The following is a 20829-nucleotide window of genomic DNA, read 5'->3' as shown; positions in this document are numbered from 1 at the left end:
TATTTTAAAAATAAAAGAAAATCGTTCACGTGGTCAATTGACGAACTACATTTAAAAACAAAAAAACAAAAAATCAACCCAATATAACAACTCAAACATGGAGAAAAAAATATTAGTTTGTGAAATCATCAAATTACATGGAATAAATTTAGAGAATTAAACTAACATTTATAAATATTCTCATATAAATAAAAAAAGAACATGAATTACAAAAAAAAAAGGAAAAAATATTTGGGGATAATTTAGTCATTAGGGGTCTTATCCAAGGATTGCTAATCCTTGGATTAGCTATCCCTCCCTTTCCTAGGGATAAAATAAGACCTTGTATGAAGTACTAGTAATCCATGGATTAGGTAAAATAAAGTAACCAAACAATGTTTTGTTGGACTATATTTTAATCCATGAATTATTTTGATTAATACTTCCTATCAAACGGGTCCTTAGTGTATATTTTCGGGTTAAATATGTGGGGAGGAAAAAAAGTAAAAAAAAAAAAAGAAATAAACACGCCCACATACATACTCTGATGCTTCTTTTTAAAGAGGCCAATGCGTGCCTTCCCGTGATTCCCCTTAATTACCCCTTCTCCTTCCACCTTCCTATCCCCTCCACTCCTAAATCTCTCTCTCTCTCCGATTCATCAATCTCAAGAAATAATTGTAATCCTCATCTTCTTCATAATCATCAGGTAATAATCAGTGTTCATACTTCCTTCTAAAATGCATTTTACATGTAATCTCTTGCTTTCTGATTTGTTTTTTGTGCGTTAATTGTAATTATCTGTGTTTAGTTTATCGGCTAATTACGAATCTGAGTCGAATTTTATTGATTCGTTCTTATTTTCTGCAGAATCTGTCTTTGAATCTGAATTGGTTTGAGTGTCATTCTTTTTCTTATATCTGTCTATTCATGTGACTGAATCTACAGGCTTTCTTCTTCAGACCTCAAATTGGATAGTGATTCAATCGATTCGGTTCTAAATTTGATTCGACTTTACCTGAATCTGATGGAACCAATGGTTGTCGAGATGTCTTCAACGGTGATTTCGAATCCTGTAACGTCTTCTGACAGAGTAATATCAAGGAGAAAAAAGAGTAAGAAAAGTTTGAGAAATCAAACTCAGAACAGTAGTAAAAATAATAATAACAACAGTGAAACTCCGACTAATACTACTGAATGGAAAACTCAAGCTCAACAACAAGTTTACTCTTCAAAGCTACTCAAAGCACTCCGTGAAGTGCGGATCAGTTCACCTGCGACGGCGGCGACGACGACTTCATCGGTGCCGGCGCCAAAAGGCGGTCGAGCCGTACGTGAAGTTGCTGACAGAGTCCTTGCCGTTACTGCTAAAGGACGATCCAGATGGAGCCGAGCTATACTTACGAATCGGCTAAAGCTCAAGTTCATGAAGAAACACGCCAAGCGGCAGAAAATGGCGGTTTCATCTACCAGCCGGTTACCTAGGAAGCCGAGAGTGGGGATTTTGAAGCTGAAAACAAAGAATTTGCCGGCTTTTCAGAAAAAGGCTAGAGTTTTAGGACGGCTTGTTCCTGGTTGCCGGAAACAACCGCTGCCGGTGATTCTAGATGAAGCTACTGATTACATAGCAGCTCTTGAGATGCAAATTCGAGCGATGAGTGCTCTAGCTGACCTCCTTTCTGGTGCTTCCTCAAGTACTACAGCTCCTCTTGATCAACTCAGCTCGAGTCGACCTCATCCTATTTGATGATTTATGTTTTTCATGCTTTTCTATTTTATCTATTTTCTTCTCTCCCTTCCTTTGAATATTCCTCTGTTACATATATTTCTTCTATCATTACAAGTGTTGGGACAACAATATTAGTAATTGAATTATAACTGCCACTAATAATTTTGCTGGTTTTGAAATGGATCTAGAATGAAACCTATCCTAATTAATTTGACTCATTGATTTTAATTACACAGATCATCTATCTAGATGTTCTGTAATGGTATCATCTGCTATGAATATGTATATATATTGTATATGTAAGTCAAAATTTGGTTTAGTGAATATATGTACATGTGTTTGATGCAAATGTTTAGTTTGCTTCAGATTTTGTTGAGTATCATATACATGTACTACATAAAGATTGAGTTCGAAGTGCCATTTGATCAGTTAGTTTTATGAAGATGACACATCCATGACTCAGGTAATAAGTTAACTGAATTGTCATTTTCAGTGAGGACGACAAGCAAGAAGATAAGTTTTATATTTTGTACCGAAGGCACACTCAGTAACCATCTGTTTGTAAATGTAAATGTAATGTAAGTAGTAGTTAGAAGATGGTGAGGTTAAAGTTACAAACAGGACAAATGAATTTATGAGCAACAGCAGTACTTCATGTGGCTTCATGTCCTTGTGCACTCCCACTTTATTAAATGGGACCGGCTTTTGCGCATGTGAGGCATCTGACTTTCTGACCTAATATTCATAGCGTTATGTCATGTATCGCCACTTCACTGTTCAGATTCAGCATAGGAACAGGGGAGATAGTCGAGTGTCGTTCTGGAGTTTTAGTGAGATTTTAAGTTCATTACATTTTTCTGTTCAGATTCGGCACCTAGGAGAGATTATAGAGTGTCGCTCGGAGCTTTAATGAGACTCTAAATTTATGACACTTCTCTGTTCAGATTTGGCACCGGAATAGGGAGATTATCGTGTTTCGCTCGAAACTTTAGTGAGATGCTAAGTTCATGACACTTTTCTGTTTAGATACGGCACCAAAATAGAGGAGATTGTCAAGTGTCGCTCGAAACTTTAGTGACACTCTAAGTTCAGTGACACTTTTCTGTGTAACACAAAATGATCTTTGGTTGTGCGGCCAATATGACTTGGACATACATGATAGTTTAAAATAAGAATTTTATATTTGAATGAATACAGGTGTTCATATTTCTCCTTTACTTTTGATAGGATTTGTAATATGGTTGAGTGGGTGAAGTTTTTTGTGTAATTATTATTGAATTTCATTGAGGGTGAACCTTTGATAGTGGAGCCTTTTCAAGTGTCATTTGAGTTGTATTGGTGATAAAATATTGTGATTTGAGTTTTATTTTTTCATTTGAACTTCTTTTTGATAAAACAAACCAGGTGGGAAGGATTTGCATTTAGGACCAGATCTTTCTATTCAAATGGACACCTATAGCACTTTAGATCAAAAGTAACGATATCGACTTGGACTAATCATATTTACGTATGAAAAACTGGAATAGCTTAAAGAATGAAATACTATAATTTTTCCGTATTTACTTTGAACACCCACCAGCAAAAAGTACCTTTCAATGATCTTTTGTGACACTGATAATTAAACGAATAGCTAGCAACATATATATTATGATATGAATTTGCGTGATATTAAAGTAATATTGTTTTATAAAAAAAATTAGTACTTCAGTAACTTTACATAAAGTTAATGACTACTTAGTTTTGGTATATAGAAAAGTAGGTATACGTGGAGAGATGGAGAAAAAGAGGATTGAGAGTGCACGTAAAATACAACTATAATAAAGTAAGGAAGTGACAGAATGAAGAGTAATATGAGCAGTTTTCATGCAAAAAGAAAGAAAAGAAGGCATAACATCAATTCAGATTCCCATGTGCCTATCTCTCTATCTTTTCTGACTGTAAAAATCATTTAGCTGTTCCTTTAGTTTTCACAGGCCAATAGGTCTTCTTTACTGAAATAATTGCACCTCTCCCCATATAATCAAGTTTGTATATCTACCGGTAGTTGATTGGTAACAAGTTATTACAAAATTATTAATCTTGAGATAATTTATTTTATTATATATACTTTTTTTGTTCACAATTATTTGACGAATATATTAAAAATAAATATTTAAAATTAATTATTAATTTAAATAATTAAGAAATAATTAGTCATTTTTTTTTCAAATTTGCCTTAGTGATAGCGTAATTCAATTGAAAGTTATAGACTTTTGATATTCTTAATGTAATAGGATTATATTAGTCAAATTACACCATGTATTAAATTTTTCTTAAGAGATGTGCATGACTTTAACATGACAAACAACTGTGAACGAAGAGAGTATAAGATAACTTATTCGATCACTAAAATATAAATGATAGAATAAACACTCAAAATTGTCTGTTGCCTCTAACCTAATGCAGGATAAAATAATCATACATCTTGTCTCTTAGATTATTATATTTTATACCTGCCTAATTTAATTATCAAATTCTAAAGTACTAGCTATAAATTATAATGCATCATGTCGTAACAAACTAAAATCTGTTTTGTTCTACTTACATTCAAAGAAGAAATTAATGGGGTTTGGAACGATATATTATATACACAATTATTTTGTGGTTAGGCAATAGGGGTTGATGTGTGTGAATCCACAATCAGCTAAAAAGATGACAGTTACTAAAACTGTCTACATCTGTGGTTAGTTGATATTTGATCTTAAACTGACTAACCACCTACACTTTTCGAGGTCTGATTTGCTCATCCTCATACCAACACTACCCAAATTATTTTTCTACTGTTCATGATGAGAAATGAAAAAAAAAATTACAATATATAATTTTCTTACTTTTATTTTAATATAGAGATGAATCCTTAAATTAAATTTCTGGACTCATTATTAACTATAAGAAAAGTGTGAATTACATGAAAATTTTTCTGAGAATTAATCTAAAAAATTTACAGAAAAATAACTTTTCTGCAGATTTTTCTTACTAATCTAAAGAAAAATCCCTATGTAATTCACACTTTTTTTGTAGTGTTAAGTTCTTAACATTAAATTCATAATTTGAAAAAATATATTAAAAGAAATAACCCATGGTGAAACTAAATTTAATTGAAAGTAGTAGAATTATTTAGGTATATAAGTCATAATGACAAGCATTAATGTTGAGATGGAGAATGTCAAATGGGTACATCAAACCACTGGAGACTTATATACGTGTTTGACCTTATAAAGTGTAAGTTGCCACATTTAACATGGTGCCATTTGAAAAAATGTTCCTTTTCAATGTTGAATTGGTTAGCCAGGAAGAATATGCTCTTTTACTTGTGATGAGTTTAATTAGAATTTAGAGGTAATAATTTGTAAAATGCACTAGAAAAGATCAATTAATTATTAGTATTATTATATGGAGAGAATATACTTTTTTTTTTCTACTTTTAGTTGTCATAGTTTAATTTAGAGTCAAATTATAAAAAGAATTTGACTAATATTTTATGATGTATATTTTTCGATCATCTTGATATGTAAAAAAATTTACAATTTATAGAACTTTTCATATACATTTTAAATATTTAAATTTTTTGTTTAAAATATCAATTAATATAATTTAACTTAACTTTAAAATTATTAAATTGACTTTTAAAAGTAAAACATGACAACTGAAAATGATCGGAGGGAGTAATAGACATAATAGATGTACTTATCCGTGTGCATGTATAATTATGAAAATTGGACATGAAATTAGATTTTTTTTTCTAAATTACAAGAAGCTAAGTTAACTTGTTGAAGAAGCTTTAGATGATACTATTAGTTAGTAAAATATTAATTGTACATTAACAGAGATGCTAGTGATTATGAGTAGTTATGATGACTACATTGTATTGTGGCTAATTTTGTTTAGGCCACAAGTTTTCATCATGTGCATTTATTCGTCCACCAAATTTTTGTTCCTAAATTCGACAAAACTAAAGTAATATATATTTTTGGGAAAATACCCAAGTACCCCCTCAACCTATGCTCGAAATCCCAGAGACACACTTATACTATACTAAGGTCCTATTACCCCCCTAAACTTATTTTATATGTAATTTTCTATCCCATTTTAGCCTACGTGACACTAGTTCGAAAAAAAAAATCAACCATCGTTGGACCCACAAGATAGTGCCACGTAAGCTAAAAAGGGGTAAAAAATTATTAATAAAATAAGTTCAGGGGGTAATAGGATCTTAGTATAGTATAAGTGTGTCTCTGAGATTTCGGGCATAGGTTAAGAGAGTACTTGGGCATTATCCCTATATTTTTTAACAAACATAAGAATCTCAAGTGTAACAGGTATAATATAGTATTTTATTTTATTTCCCCTTCTCTGTCTTTCCTATTCTTAAAAATAATCAAAATTAAATATATATGTATCATAGATGAAAACCAAGAGATAAGATAAGAATGATTATTTAATGGGAAAAAAGTAAAATCTACACCTCATTCATGTGTACTTGAGAGGGGGATAAAACTTTATTCACACACCAACAAAATGTTTTGGTAGAGTACGGTACTCTTTCAATTTTAATTAGAGATTTCAGATTCAAAATTTTTTAAATACAAAATTATTTTAATTATAAATTATTTTATTTTAATGTAAAATTATGAATATAAATTTAAATTTAATCAAATTATAAGATAAATATCAAATTCAAATACGAAAAAAAATTTCATGTCCACAAAATATATATGGACAAAACACTTAAACAAACATTAATTTTAATCATGATGTCTAATTCAACCCCATTACCAAAGTGGAAAATTATAAATCAAAGTTGTTGATCAATCATAAAGCATAGCTAGCAATGGCACATGGGTAGACATGACCTATGTCCCTTAGGATTAGGCCCCATCAAGATTATAATATGCTTAAAATCCCAAAAGAAATATAAAGCTTATATAGTGTCAAATAAAATAGGTTTGACAGCTCCATCAAAAAGTGATTATATTTCTATTTTAACATAAAATACAGGAAATGTGTCAAAAGTTATTAACTTTGGTGGGTTCCACCATAGAATCAAATCATTTAGTGGCCACCATGTGGTGTGCCTACCCATTATCAACCTATTTATACTTTTCTAATATCCAACCTCTCCACACTATTAACATTATTATATTACTAACAAAACCTAGGCTTAACGTCTTCTTCAACAACAAATTCATCACTCATACAATCTATAAAATTTAACTACATAGTTGTCAAAATTGACAAATTGAGGTATATTTGGTTGATGTAAAAATGGGCTTGAACTTCGAATGAGTAAAAGAGATTTTATTTTTGTTTATAGATATAGTTTTGTTTTTACTCAAGAAACATAGCTAGAAATTTGCTTACTAAAAAATGTAGTATAATTTTTGTTTCAAAATGTAGCAAAAATATTTGTATCTACGAATATATAATTTCCTATATCATAATGCATTATATCCAGATGCATAACAATAGTGAAATACAGCATTGCCCATATACTGATCAATAAGTACATCCAAAAATATAATGTATATCTTTTTAACTGTATCGATGCGGATAATAAGGGTATCCGCATGTATAGGCGATAAACCTCAAATTATCAAATATGTTATGAAACAAAATAATTTAAAACCATTGCAATTTCAAATAATTATAGGACGTTACTTTATTGTTTCATGTAATTTTTCCATTTAGAAATAAGATGGGTTGATCTTCTTAATATTTACTAGTATCAAAATATGGGTAAAATTGGATGAATAAAATGTCATAACTTAATTCAACCGGCTCAAAATAGTGTCACGACTAGAAATTCATACAATTAGTGCATTCAAATAAATTCCAAACTATCAAATCTAAAATTTGAATTTGTGATCTAAGACCGTCTTTGAACAACTATTGCTTAGCCTATAGAGTCGGGTACAGATTGATCCATCCTTAATCAGTTATCTCTGGTTTGATCACTGAGTATTTAAAAAATTATATTGAGAGTGTCATTTCTAAATGCGTCCTGCAATGCACAATTCAAATTTGATCAGAGCTTTAATATGAGCTTCAAACACGAAAGAGAAATAAAGAAAAAATAAACAGCTTTTGCCTTTAATTTGTACTAGAATTTTCTCTAAATAACAATATAATTCGACAGTTCATACAATTATCTCTAAATGTCAATATAATTCGACAGTTCATATATAATTGAGAAATAATTATTTTCTCCTTATTTACATAATAAAATTAATCCATAGAGGGGAATCAATTGAATCCTCCTACCACTCGTTCGTAATTAAAAAGTGATTTTCAATTATTTTTTATTTTTTGTATAAAATCAATTAAGCCAATAAAAGAAAATTTTAATATCATGACTATTCCAAGGAAATCAAACACAAATTTATTATGTTTTTGTTTACAAAATAAGAATGGATCAATTTATGCAATTCAAATTTTCGGATACACTAATTCGCAGTGAACATGTGCTATTCGTTTGATTGTTTCCTAACAGTAATGATTAAATATCTATATTATTGAGTTTTTAATTCATTTAGATGAAGATTAAATTCAATTGAAATTTATTCATCTGAAAGAATAATGATATAATTTGATTTTTCATAATACAGTATTAACATGAAGGAACAAATGATATACTCCCTCTCTCAACAATAGTCGTCTGCTATTGACTTGACACACCTCTTAAGAAACTATAAATAGAAGGATAATTTTACTATAGTACCCTTTGAATATAAGAAATGCAACGTCTTAAAAAATGTAATAGAGAAATGACTATAACTAATAAAAAGGATAAATTAGGAACTAAATATAAAATTATTTAGTGATTTTATAAATAAAAAAAACAAGTATTATTATACATTTTTTTTAGTATACATAGTCTACGTTGGACTAAGGAAATATATAGTAGCTAGAAACAAGATTTAGTATCGAAGTAATCATGTCTGTATCATGATCAAAAGATCCATTTTACGAGTCTAACGCAAAGCAAAAAAAGAAAACATATGAATCATGTTGTCTCGAATAACTTAAACAACAACCCTACAATATTCTTTAACCAAGCTTCCTATTTCCTTCTTTCCCTTTCTCTATTTTATTCTTTAGTACATATACTCAAAAGGAAAGTAGAGTATGTAAAATTTCGATTACAGGAACAACACAAGAATTCGAATTAAATCCATATAATAAATTACACACTTTCGAATTATTTCTCAAGCAATTATATTATCTAGATTGAGTCATTTTACTATTCATCATTGTTTAATTTAAGTACTGTCAAGATATTGATATAAATTATATCTCTTTTATTTTTTTGATGAATGAAATATTATCGATTTTTGATTCTCCTTTCAAACTCAAATTGTTTAGGTATCATTTATTTCACATCTTTAATGTCAGGCTAGCCATATGAGAATTTACCAATCACCGCATATTATAAGTTTTCCTTATAATCATTTGGTTGACCTCATCTTACTTCCGGATCACTCCGGGTTCTCCAATAGGCAATAGGTCTTATAAGGATAGGTTTTGTGATTATCGGCAGTAGTAGAGACAAAATTTCTATTGAGGGGGTACAAAAAAGTAAGCACGTTAATAGCATTCACATAAGTCGATTTGGTGAGATAAAATTGGATCGGATCAAATATATGTAACTAGATAAAACTCTATGTCAACACAATAAAACATAGGATTTAAAATATCATATTATGTTTTTTTTTCATTTTTGACCTTATGGAGTATGAAAAAACTGAAACCGAGGCCAGAGAAAAGAATGCAGCAGGGCAAAATAGGAATAAGATGTTACTACTCGGATTCAAACCCATGAAGTGTAGGAGACTTATTGAAATTGTGAACCCCCTTTGCCACTAAACCAGGCCTTTGTTTTATGTTAAGAGGGCTGATAATTAAGAATACAAACGTAAATCAATTTGATCCTATACATACAGTGCAATTTTCTGGTAAAGGGGGGTTCAGATGAAACCCCCTAGGCTCCATGTAGCTCTGCCCCTTATTATCAGGACATGGTGAAGTTTTGAAGCATAGTTTGGAGGTTCATTAATATAACAACCCTTTAGTCCATTCTCTCTGTTATTCAGTATTTTTAGCATTAAGGGCTTTCCTATGTGTTTCAAGTCATTTTTACTTGCCAGGACTGACACGAAGGTCAATGGGTAATTTGTTTGATTTTATGCAAGTTTTTATGTTTTGGAGCTTCTAAAGTTCAGAATGTTTAACTTTAGGTAAACGACCTCGAAATGTATTTTGATGATTTCGTTAGCTCCTGAAGATCAATTTTAGTCTATATGGATCTTTGGTTAAAATCTCGAGGCATTTGAACTTATTTAGAACTACCTTATGGATTTTTGCTAAAATAAAGCTTGGGACGAGGGACTCGTTTTCCATCGAGATAACCTGCCACGACCCATACTGTCGTGATCACCCACACTAACCTTTCAGTGGGAGAATCATTACTACCATCCAAACTAACAACTTAACCCAAAAACTAAGCATTTAAAGGTACAGAAGCAAGTTTAAATGTAGAAATGAAATAAGGAGTTCCCATAAAATCCAGGTAGTTAAAAGACTATAAAAACATTGGCGAAGTAATCCCAAGATGTCACGCCCCGATCTACCCTCAAGATGCGGACACGGGACCTAGGACCATAAGTAATCCCAAGCTACCCTTGCTGGTATGATCATGAGTATACTAAAGATAATAAGCTGATGCGAAAGCTAAATCATAACTAAAATAAAAAGATGGGGAATACCTATATACTATAACTGAGATATATGAAATTGATGAGTTTAATACAAAGAACATATTAACTGAATTCTAAGCTTAAACTTTGAAAATGACCTCTAACTGACTAGAAATGTTGGGACATGCCCCAACTATGTCTAGAAAAACCGAGACTAAAGGACTAAAAATACTAGAAAAGAAACTCATGACTATTGTCCTCGGAGAATGAGGACTCACCCTGATTCTACTGAACTGGAGATTGGGAATCGATCTAAGCGTGATCTGGACGCTGAGAACCTGAACCTACATCATGAGAAGACGTAGCACACGTATGCGTCAGTACTTGTAAGGTATTGAACATGTAGGATAGATTAAAGCTGAAATAAAACATAACTAAACGAGCACAATAACAAAAATAATATTCTGAACATGATATACTAAATTCTGAGCTAATTGGATGCAATGACCAAATTTATAGCAAGCTGAGACTGAATACTAACTGAATTGGTTAATATGGTCAATGCAATAGAGTCTGACTGAACTATGAGAGCTACTAATAACCGATAATAAAACCGCATGAGCTCAATATCGAGTCCAATGTATACGCCCCACCGAGAGCACCCAATATAACCTGCCAGAGGTATAAAGGCATGCTGGTGCGATCACTAAACTAATGCGCATAGAGGGGACTTACAACCTACTTGGCTAGTAGTTCTAGGACTATTTGGGTACGCTGATCCCTATTCCAACTCGGTATTATGCTACTCCCAATGAATTAAGTGATTAACATATTATAACTAAATTTCTATAAATATTGGATAGCTCAAAACTGAAAATGCAAACTGAGAATGCAACAATTAATCTGATAATGATGCATTAATAACTAAGGGATGTATAACTGAATAACTGAAATATTTGACCTAGCACGTGTAATTCAAGAACTAAAGAAATACATAGCTAGGGTTCTGAAATTCATGCGATAATCTGAGTAAAAACATGGTAATCTGATTTGGAACATATAATTTAACTAATTCATGATATTCTGTTGAAGTTCTAGAAACCCTAGGTCTAATCATGATATGGGAATTAAGAATCTGATTGAAAACTAGGGACCCAATGGGTGAAAGTAACCCACTAGTGAAATCCCATATACCTGGTGAGAAAATCCACGGAGAAATATTTAGATTTCGGGGCTGGAACTGATGGAACCTTGCTTCGTTCTTGAACTAGGGTACTTCACCTTTTTCTCTTTTCTTGCTTCTAATTTTCTATGTTTTGATTAATGACTTGACTTAGGTAAGTTTTAGTTATGTTTTTAGGCTTAGGGTGTGTTTGGTATGGAGGAAAATGTTTTCCATGGAAAATGTTTTCTTGGAAAACAAGTAGATTTTGGACTTATTTTCTCATGTTTGGTTGGTGAGTAGAAAATATTTTCCGGAAATGATTTTTAGTGTTTGATTTATTAATGAAAAATGTTTTTGAGAGACATCTTTTATTTTTACTTAAGTAAAAAATAATTTATGACATTGAAAATATTTTTTTAAATTGATGTTTTTCCAAAAAAAAATGTAATTTGAAATTGGAGGAGAGTTATGGAAAATGTTTTCCTTAATTTTTGAAAGGAAGTCATTTTCCTTAATTTTGAGGAAAATGAGTTGATTTGAAAAACATTTTTCAAAACTTTTGTCCCAACCAAACATGGGAAAATCGGAAAACATTTTCCAGAAAATATTTTCCTTCATACCAAACACACTCTTAAACTGACTAAAATATCATGATTTAGAGTCCAAACGACGTGCTTAAGGGTTAAACGAAGTAAGAAAAGACCAAAAGACTCCTAACATAAAAGCCGTCAGAGTCACTGACGGAGTTGACTGACGGTCCGTACTGGTCAACCATCATTTGTGATTGAGAGTTGAAAGTCAGTTGGCAAACTGACAGAGTCAACTGACGGACCATAAGTCGACAGACGGTCCGTACTGGTCGCCATCGTTTGCGACTGAGAACTAGAAGTAAGATGATTGATGAAGTCAACTGATTGACCGTAAATCGACTGACGGTTGGTACTGTTCGACCGTCGTTTTTGACCATAAGTCGATTGGCGGTCCGTAGTTGGCTCTATCGCTGGCACCTGCAACTTTTGAAAATCTGCATTTTTATACTATTTTGGATACGAGGTGGTACATTATCTTCCCTTTGGGACCATTCGTCCTCGAATGATGACTAACTAACTGAAATAGAGGGAGAGAGCTGCAAGCCCAACCACTAAATACTGAGAACTGAGTTTCAAACTGAATTGAGTTCCAAGAACGTGCAATTACGCTTAAAATGCAAGTATAAACTGAGGGAACATGATTCTAAGACAGATTTCACGCATAAATGACTGAAAAACTGAAGAGGAACTATTACCTCAAGATGGAGTGGAATCGGAAGGAAAGAGGTGAGGATACTTGGCTTTCATGACCGCTTCTACTTCCCAAGTAGCTCCCTCTATAGACTGACTCCTTCACAAAACCTTGACTGAAGCGATTTCTTTGTTCCTCAACCTTCTAACCTGACGGTCAAGAATCTCAACTGGTACATCCTCATAAGAAAGACTATCTTTCACTGCCACACTTTCTAATGACACTATAGAGGCTGGGTCGCCCACACACTTCTTCAAGAGCGAGATGTGAAAGACTGGATACACTGGTGCTAATTCTGCTGGCAACTTTAACTTATATGCCACTTTGCCAACCCTTTTCAAGATCTTGTAAGGGCCTACATATCTAGGACTGATTTTTCTTTCTTGCCAAATCTGATCACCCCCTTCATAGGTGACACTTTTAGGAAAACCCAATCTTCAACTTGGAACTCTAGTTCCCTTCTCCTTACATCTGCATAAGATTTCTGACGACTTTGGGCTGTCTTAAGTCTATCTCTAATGAGTTGCACTTTCTCCATAACATAAAGGACTGAATCTGACTCTATCAAAGATGCTTCACCTACTTCAAACCAACCGACATGAGATATACATCTACGCCCATACAGTGCCTCATAAGGGGCTTTCTGAATGCTGGAATGGTAGCTATTGTTGTAGGCAAACTCAATAAGAGAAAGATAATCATCCCAACTACCCTTTAAATTGATCATACAAGCTCTCAACATATCCTGTTGGGTATTAATGGTATGGTCTGCCTGTCCATCCATCTGCGGGTGAAATGTTATGCTAAGATTAACTTGAGTACCATGACCCTTCTGAAATGACTTCCAGAAATGACAGGTAAACTAAGGACCTCTATCTGAGATGATAGACAAAGGAACCCCATGCAACCTAACTATCTCATTAATGTAAATGTTGGAATAGTCCTCTGTCGAATCTGTAGTCTTAACCCACAAAAAGGGAGAAGACTTAGTCATCCTATCAACTATCACCCAAATGGAGTCATGCTATCTGCGAGTACGTGGTAACCTTTGATGAAATCCATATTGATCACTTCCCACTTCCAAGTAGGAATGTCGATCTCTTGAGTCATACTCCCTGGTTTCTGATGTTCTACCTTGACTTGTTGGTAATTGGGGCACTTACTCACAAAATCTGCTATATCCCTCTTTATTCCATTCCACCAATAGACTTCCCGCAGATCGTGGTACATCTTAGTGGCACCTGGCTGAATAGAATATCTGGAGTGATGGGCTTCTGCAAGAATATGATGTCTCAAATCGCCTACATGAGGAACACAATCTACCCTTGTAGTGAAGTACACTATCTTCCCCTTAGGAGAAAACCTCCACTATCTGATTATGAACTGAACCCTTAAGTTTAAGCAAGATTAGATCACTGTCTTGCTTTTCCTTAACCTCCACCACCAAAGAATATTCTGCCCCATTCTGAATTGTTACTTCACTTTCTTATATGCTCATAAGGCGAACTTCCAAGCAAGCACTGTGAACATCCTTCACTAGTTCATTGATTTCTTCCTCAACATGGGCTACAGTACTCATAGATAATATGCTAAGAGAATCTTCTACTACATTTGCCTTACCAAGATAATAATGAAAACTCATATCATAATCCTTAAGGAACTCAAGCCATCTCCTCTGGTGAAGATTCAACTCTTTCTGGGTGAACACATATTGAAGGCTCTTATGGTCAGTGAACAGATCTACATGAACACCATATAAGTAGTGTCTCTAGATCTTGAGTGCAAATACCACTCCTGTTGGCTCGAGGTCATGAGTAGGATAGTTGTTCTCATGCACCTTCAGTTTTCTAGAAGCATAGTTGTAACCTTATCTCACTACATCAACACACAACCGAGGCCAACTCTGAATGCATCACAATAGATCACATAACCATCTGAACCCTCTGGTAGAGTCAAGACAGGAGTTGTAGTCAGTCTAGTTTTCAATTCTGCAAAGTTTTTCTCACAATCATATGACTATTGAAACTTGACATCTTTTGAGTCAACCTAGTCAATGGTGAGACTGCGGATGAAAATCCTTCCATGAACCTTTTATAATAATCCGCTAGAACTAAGAAACTTTTGATATTTGTAGCAAAGGTAGGTCTGGGCCATTGTTTCACTGCTTCTATCTTTTGTGGATCCACTCGGATCGCCTCACTAGATACAATGTGACCAAGGAAAGCAACGGATTGCAACCAGAACTCACATTTCCTAAACTTAGTGCATAACTGACGATCTTTTAGAGTCTGCAGAACAACTCTTAAATGACTCACATGTTCTTCCTCATTCCTAGAGTAAATGAGGATATCAGCAATAAAGACGATAATGAACAAGTCCAAATACTATTTGAACACTCTGTTCATCAAATGCATGAAAGTTGCAGGAGCATTTGTTAATCCAAATGACATAGCTACAAATTCATAATGACCATACCGAGTTCTGAAGGCTGTTTTTGGAATGTCACTATCTCTGACTCTGAGCTGATGATAAACCGATCTGAGGTCTATCTTTGAGAAATGACTATCACCCTGAAGTTGGTCAAACAAGTCATCAATCTTGGGGATGGGATACTTATTCTTGATTGTGACCTTTTTCAATTGTCTATAGTCAATGCACATTCTGAGAGAACCATCTTTCTTCTTTACGAACAACAGTAGTGCACCCCATGGCAAAATACTAGGTCTAATGAAGCCCTTATCTAGAAGGTCTTTCAACTTCTCTTGCAATTTCTTAAGCTCATTTGGAGCCATTTTTTAAGGAAGAATAGAAAAAGGTTGGGTATCTAGAAGGAGATCAATTCCAAAGTCGATTTCCCTTTTGGGAAACTCTAGGAAGATCTTCTGGAAACACTTCTGGAAACTCACTAACTCAAGAAGTGTGGTCTCAGAGCTAGAATTCTTAACCCGAACTAGATGATAGAGATAACCATTAGACATCATCTTTCTGTCCTTAAGGTAAGAAATGGATTGACCAATAAGAGCTAAGCTACTACCCTTCCATTATAAGGTTGGTTCATTTGGAAACTAAAACGAACAATCCTAGTTCTACAATCGACTGAGGCATAATTGGAATGTAACTAATCCATTCCTAGAATGACATCAAAGTCTACCATTTCTAACTCTACAAGATCTGTTGAGGTGACTTTCGGAGAGACTGTGATAGTGCAATTTTCATATACCTATCTAGCTATAAGTGGGTCACCAACTAGAGTAGAGATTCAGAAAGGTTCTGAGAGAGTTTCTGGACTAACATCAAACTTGATTTTTATAAAGAGAGTTATAGAGGTAAGAGTAGCTCCTGGATCTTTCTACTGTGTGTACCATATGTGAGCCACATCCTTGAGCTAGTAGATTCCAACTCAACCCTACTATTACCAATCACTTACACCAGTCCAATGATTTTCTTGATCTCATCAATGAAGTTTTGTGGGTCTTCACCAGCTTGTGACCCTAAAAACCCAAGCAAATTCATCCTAACATAATCTCAATAGCTACCACTGATATCATTTCTACTAGTAGTAAATGGAACTTGGTGATTGTTCTGATTGGTCATTCTCTAAGCCAAAAGCTTAATTGGTATTCTGAAATGCTGCATTCAAAACATCTAGTTCTAGGACTAGAGGAACTGCCATTGCGTGCATTATCATTGCATGCATAAACTCTACAAGGAGGCATGATCGTAAGCGCATATTGATGGATTAGAGAGGAGATCATACCTTATGCACGATAAGAATATCAAGAAAGTGAAGTTTTCCTACGACACTTGGTAGCCTCCCTCTCATTAGATATGGTGTACTTCACACCAATGAAAAGGACTCTACTTAGTGCATCTTTTAAAACATCCTACGACTCTTAAACCTAGTGCTTTGATACCAAGATTTTCACGCCCCGAGCGACCCCCGAGACGCGGACACGGGATCTAGGATCATAATTGATCCCAATCTAACCCTACTGGAATGATCATAAGCATACAAAATAGGTGGAATGGTCTGGTGGACCCTTATACTTGTATGCGTTTGTATTGTGAACTAATCTACTTAATCATTTGTCAACTGAACCCTTGAACTCAATAAAACATAATTTAATAAACCCCTCTGACCATTGGCCAAGCTTATGTGGCATATGGATGTCTGAGTTGGAAAAAGTGTGTAACCACACACCTATTAAGGCAAGTGAGGAGCATTTTTAGCTTAAAAAATATTTAAAATTATTTCTTATTTTTAAACCATTCTTCTTCTTCACCCATTCTCCTTCACTCTTCTCCTTTTTCAAGCACTACACCTCCCTCTGCCCAATTTTTTTTCTTTTTAATCACAATCTATTATTATTTATTTAAATTATTTTGGTCACCTCATTCAATCAACTAATTTGCCGATGGAGGGAGAGAGTGTCATTGGCTGTGAGGTCTCCGGACAACCTTAGAGACGCAGTGGAGTGAGAGCCTGGCTGGTCAGCGGAGCAGAAAATGATGTGGGTGAGGGTGCGAGGATCTAATCATGGCAGCCAAAATGGTGATGGTGTGCGGCGGAGATAAGGTGCAAATGGTGATGGTGTTCGGCTAGATCTGGTGTGGTGTCTTAGACTGTTGGTTTTGTGAGATTGGAGAAGGAAAGAAAAATGATCATGACGTATAGCAGAGATGAAGGCAGGTAAAGGAAGGAATATCAGTGGTTTCGTCGGCAACAATGGCGATGGCGACGGTGGTTTGGGCTGGGAATGGGGAATCTGTAAAGAGTTGTAATTAAAGGCAATCTACTTTAAATAACTTAATTATTTTCTTATTATCTTACCTTTTATTGATCAATTTTGATTAACAATTTTTAAAATAATTATGATATGGCATTGGTATATTTGATGTGTATATGACATGACATTAATATATATCATGTGTATTTGACATGTCATTGACTTAAAGGAGAGTGAGCTACACATATGGTTGGAGAGGTTTAAAATACTTATTTTGATTGAGTTCAAGGGTTCAGTTGACAAATGATTAAGTAGAAGGGTTCACAATACAAACGCATACAAGTATAAGGGTCCACCAGACCATTCCGCCTACAAAATATAATAAACAGATGCGGAAGCTAAATCACAATTAAAATGAAAAGATGGGGAATACCCATATACTATAACTGAATATATGAAATTAATGAGTTTAATACAAAGAACATATTAACTGAGTACTAAGCTGAAACTAACTATGTTTGAAAATGGCCTCTAACTGACTTGAAATGTTGGGACATGCCCCTGCTATGTCTAGCAAAACAAAAACTAAAGAACTAAAAATACTGGAAAAGAAACTCAAGACTATTTTCCTCGGAGAATGAGGACTCACCACTGAATCTACTGAATTGGAGATCGGGAACCGATCTAAGCGTGATTTGGATACTGAGAACTTGAACCTATACCATGAGAAGATGTAGTGCAAGTATGTGTCAGTACTTGAAAGGTATCGAACATGTAGGATAGATTAAAGCTGAAATAACACATAACTAAACAAGCACAATAACAAACATAATATTCTGAACATGATATACTAAATTCTGAGCTAATTGGATGAAATGAACAAATTTATAACATGTTGAGACTGATTACTAATAGAATTGTAAATATGGTCAATGTAATAGAGTCTGAATGATCTGTGGGAGATACTAATAACCGATAATAAAACCACATGAGCTAAATGTGGAATCCAATATATACGCCCCATCCAGAGGACCCAATATAACCTGCCAGAGGTATAAAGGACATAACTAAATGAGCACAATAACAAACATAATATTCTGAACATGATATACTAAATTCTGAGCTAATTGGATTAAATGAACAAATTTATAACATTTTGCGAGTGGTTACTAATAGAATTGTAAATATGGTCAATGTAACAGAGTCTGAATGATCTGTCGGAGCTACTAATAACCGATAATAAAACCACATAAGCTAAATGTGAAATCCAATATATACGCCCCATTCAGAGGACACAATATAACCTGCCAGAGGTATAAAGGCATGCTGGCATGATCACAAAGCTGATGACACAAAGGGGACTTACAATCTACTTGGCTAGTAGTTCTGGGACTATTTGGGTACGCGAAACCCTAATCCAACTCAGTATTATGCTGCTTCCAATGAATTAAGTGATATACATATTATGACTAAATTTCTGTAATACTGGATAGCTTAGAACTGAACATGCAAACTGAGAATGCAATAATTAATCTGATAATGATGCATTAATAACTGAGGCATGTATAACTAAATAACGGAAATATCTGACATACCACGTGTAATACAAGAACTAAAGAAATACATAGCTAAGGTTCTGAAATTGATGCGATAATATGAGTAATAACATGGTAATTTGATTTGGAACATATAACTAACTAATTCATTATACTATGTTGAAGTTCTAGAAACCTTAGGTCTAATCATGATATGGGAATCAAGAATCTGATTGAAGACTAGGGACTAATGAGTGAAAGGAATCGAGTAGTGAAATCCCATACACCTGGTGAGAAAATCCACGGAGAAATCTTTAGATTTCGGGGCTGGAACTGATGGAACCTTGCTTCATTCTTGAACTAGGGTTCTTGACCTTTTTCTCTATTCTTGCTTCTAATTTTCTATGTGTTGATTAATGATTTGACTTAAGTAAGTTTTAGTTATGTTTCTAGGCTTAAACTGACTAAAATATCATGATTTAGTGTCCAAACAACGTATTTTAGGGTTTGAACAAAGTAGGAAAAGAAGAAAAGACCCCTGACTGAAAAGTTATCGAAGTCACTGACGGAGCATAAGTCGATCGACGGTCCATAATGGTCGAGATTTGTTTGTGAATGAGAGTGGAAAGTTAGCTGGCGAATCGACGGAGTCAACTGATGGACCGTAAGTCGACTGACGGTCCATAAGTCGACTGACAGTCCGTACTGGTCGACCGTCGTTTCTGACTTAGAACTGAGAATCATTTGTCCCATCAACGGAGTCGACTGACGGTCCGTAGTTGGCTCCATTGAAGATCTACATTTTTTGTACTATTTTGAATATGATGTGTTACACTAGAATTGAAAGTCAATGTATCAAAACTCTAAATTCAACAAGTATAAAGGGATTGGGTACAACTCAATTAAACATTAAAGTTTGTAATAATAGTCTTAGTTCGAACAAATGGATGAAACACAATGGACTCCATGGCAGCCTGAAAGAACTGGCTCACCCATGAAATTCGAGTTTGAAACTAATCTCTTGAACGAGGTATGTCAGAAGCCGTCTGATGATGTACTGTACTCAACAAAGAAAGATCAAGTGCTGTATCAGTATATAACCACATTGTACTTGTAAAAATCACATGGCTATCCTAGAAAACATAATATATATGAGTAATCATAATAAGTAAAACACATATATACCAAACATATACAATATTAATTATCATTTCAGGAGCAATGTACTATTCCACACTTCAATATCAAATAATTATATATAAATCATAAGTTGATAGTCCTCTTATAAAATCCGCGCTCAAACTGTTAGTGCACCAGAACGTGGTACCTAATCCTAATTAGTGTGCCGAATGTGGCACTTGATCCAATATAGTGTGTTGGAACGTACACCCAATTTATTCAAAAAGACACAATCACAATCACAATGTACATTCTCATAATCATACAATCAAGTGTCGATTCATGACATACAATCATGCGTTTATACTTATTTGCATTTGATGATTATTAATGCAACATTTGCATACATACATGTATTACAATGAAGAAAATAATATATACATTACACAAACATGAAATCAATCATTACCTACCTCGAACTTAAGCATGAATCCTTCTAAGAAACTTGATTCTTCCTTTTTCGAATTCTTTCCACTTGTTCTAGGTCTACAAATAAAAAATT

General features: G+C 34.0%; 1 protein-coding gene across 2 annotated transcripts; it reads left to right on the top strand.

The window, feature by feature from the left end:
• Window positions 1-496: 496 nt before the first annotated feature.
• On the top strand, window positions 497-2034 carry LOC107014113 (transcription factor bHLH148-like). 2 transcript variants are annotated; one of them, XM_015214005.2, is made up of 2 exons: window positions 497-688; window positions 942-2034. In XM_015214005.2, exon 2 carries the CDS (start codon window positions 1007-1009, stop codon window positions 1724-1726), a length of 720 nt encoding a protein of 239 aa, XP_015069491.1. In that variant the 5' UTR covers window positions 497-688; window positions 942-1006; the 3' UTR covers window positions 1727-2034. The 2 variants fall into 2 exon arrangements, with proteins under 2 accessions (XP_015069491.1, XP_015069553.1); XM_015214067.2 differs by having other exon boundaries at window positions 527-688; window positions 928-2034.
• Window positions 2035-20829: the final 18795 nt, after the last annotated feature.

The sequence above is a fragment of the Solanum pennellii genome, chromosome 1, assembly GCF_001406875.1.
Source record: "Solanum pennellii chromosome 1, SPENNV200".
In the NCBI taxonomy this organism is placed as follows: Eukaryota; Viridiplantae; Streptophyta; class Magnoliopsida; order Solanales; family Solanaceae; genus Solanum; species Solanum pennellii.
This window is presented reverse-complemented; position numbering and strand designations above follow the sequence as displayed.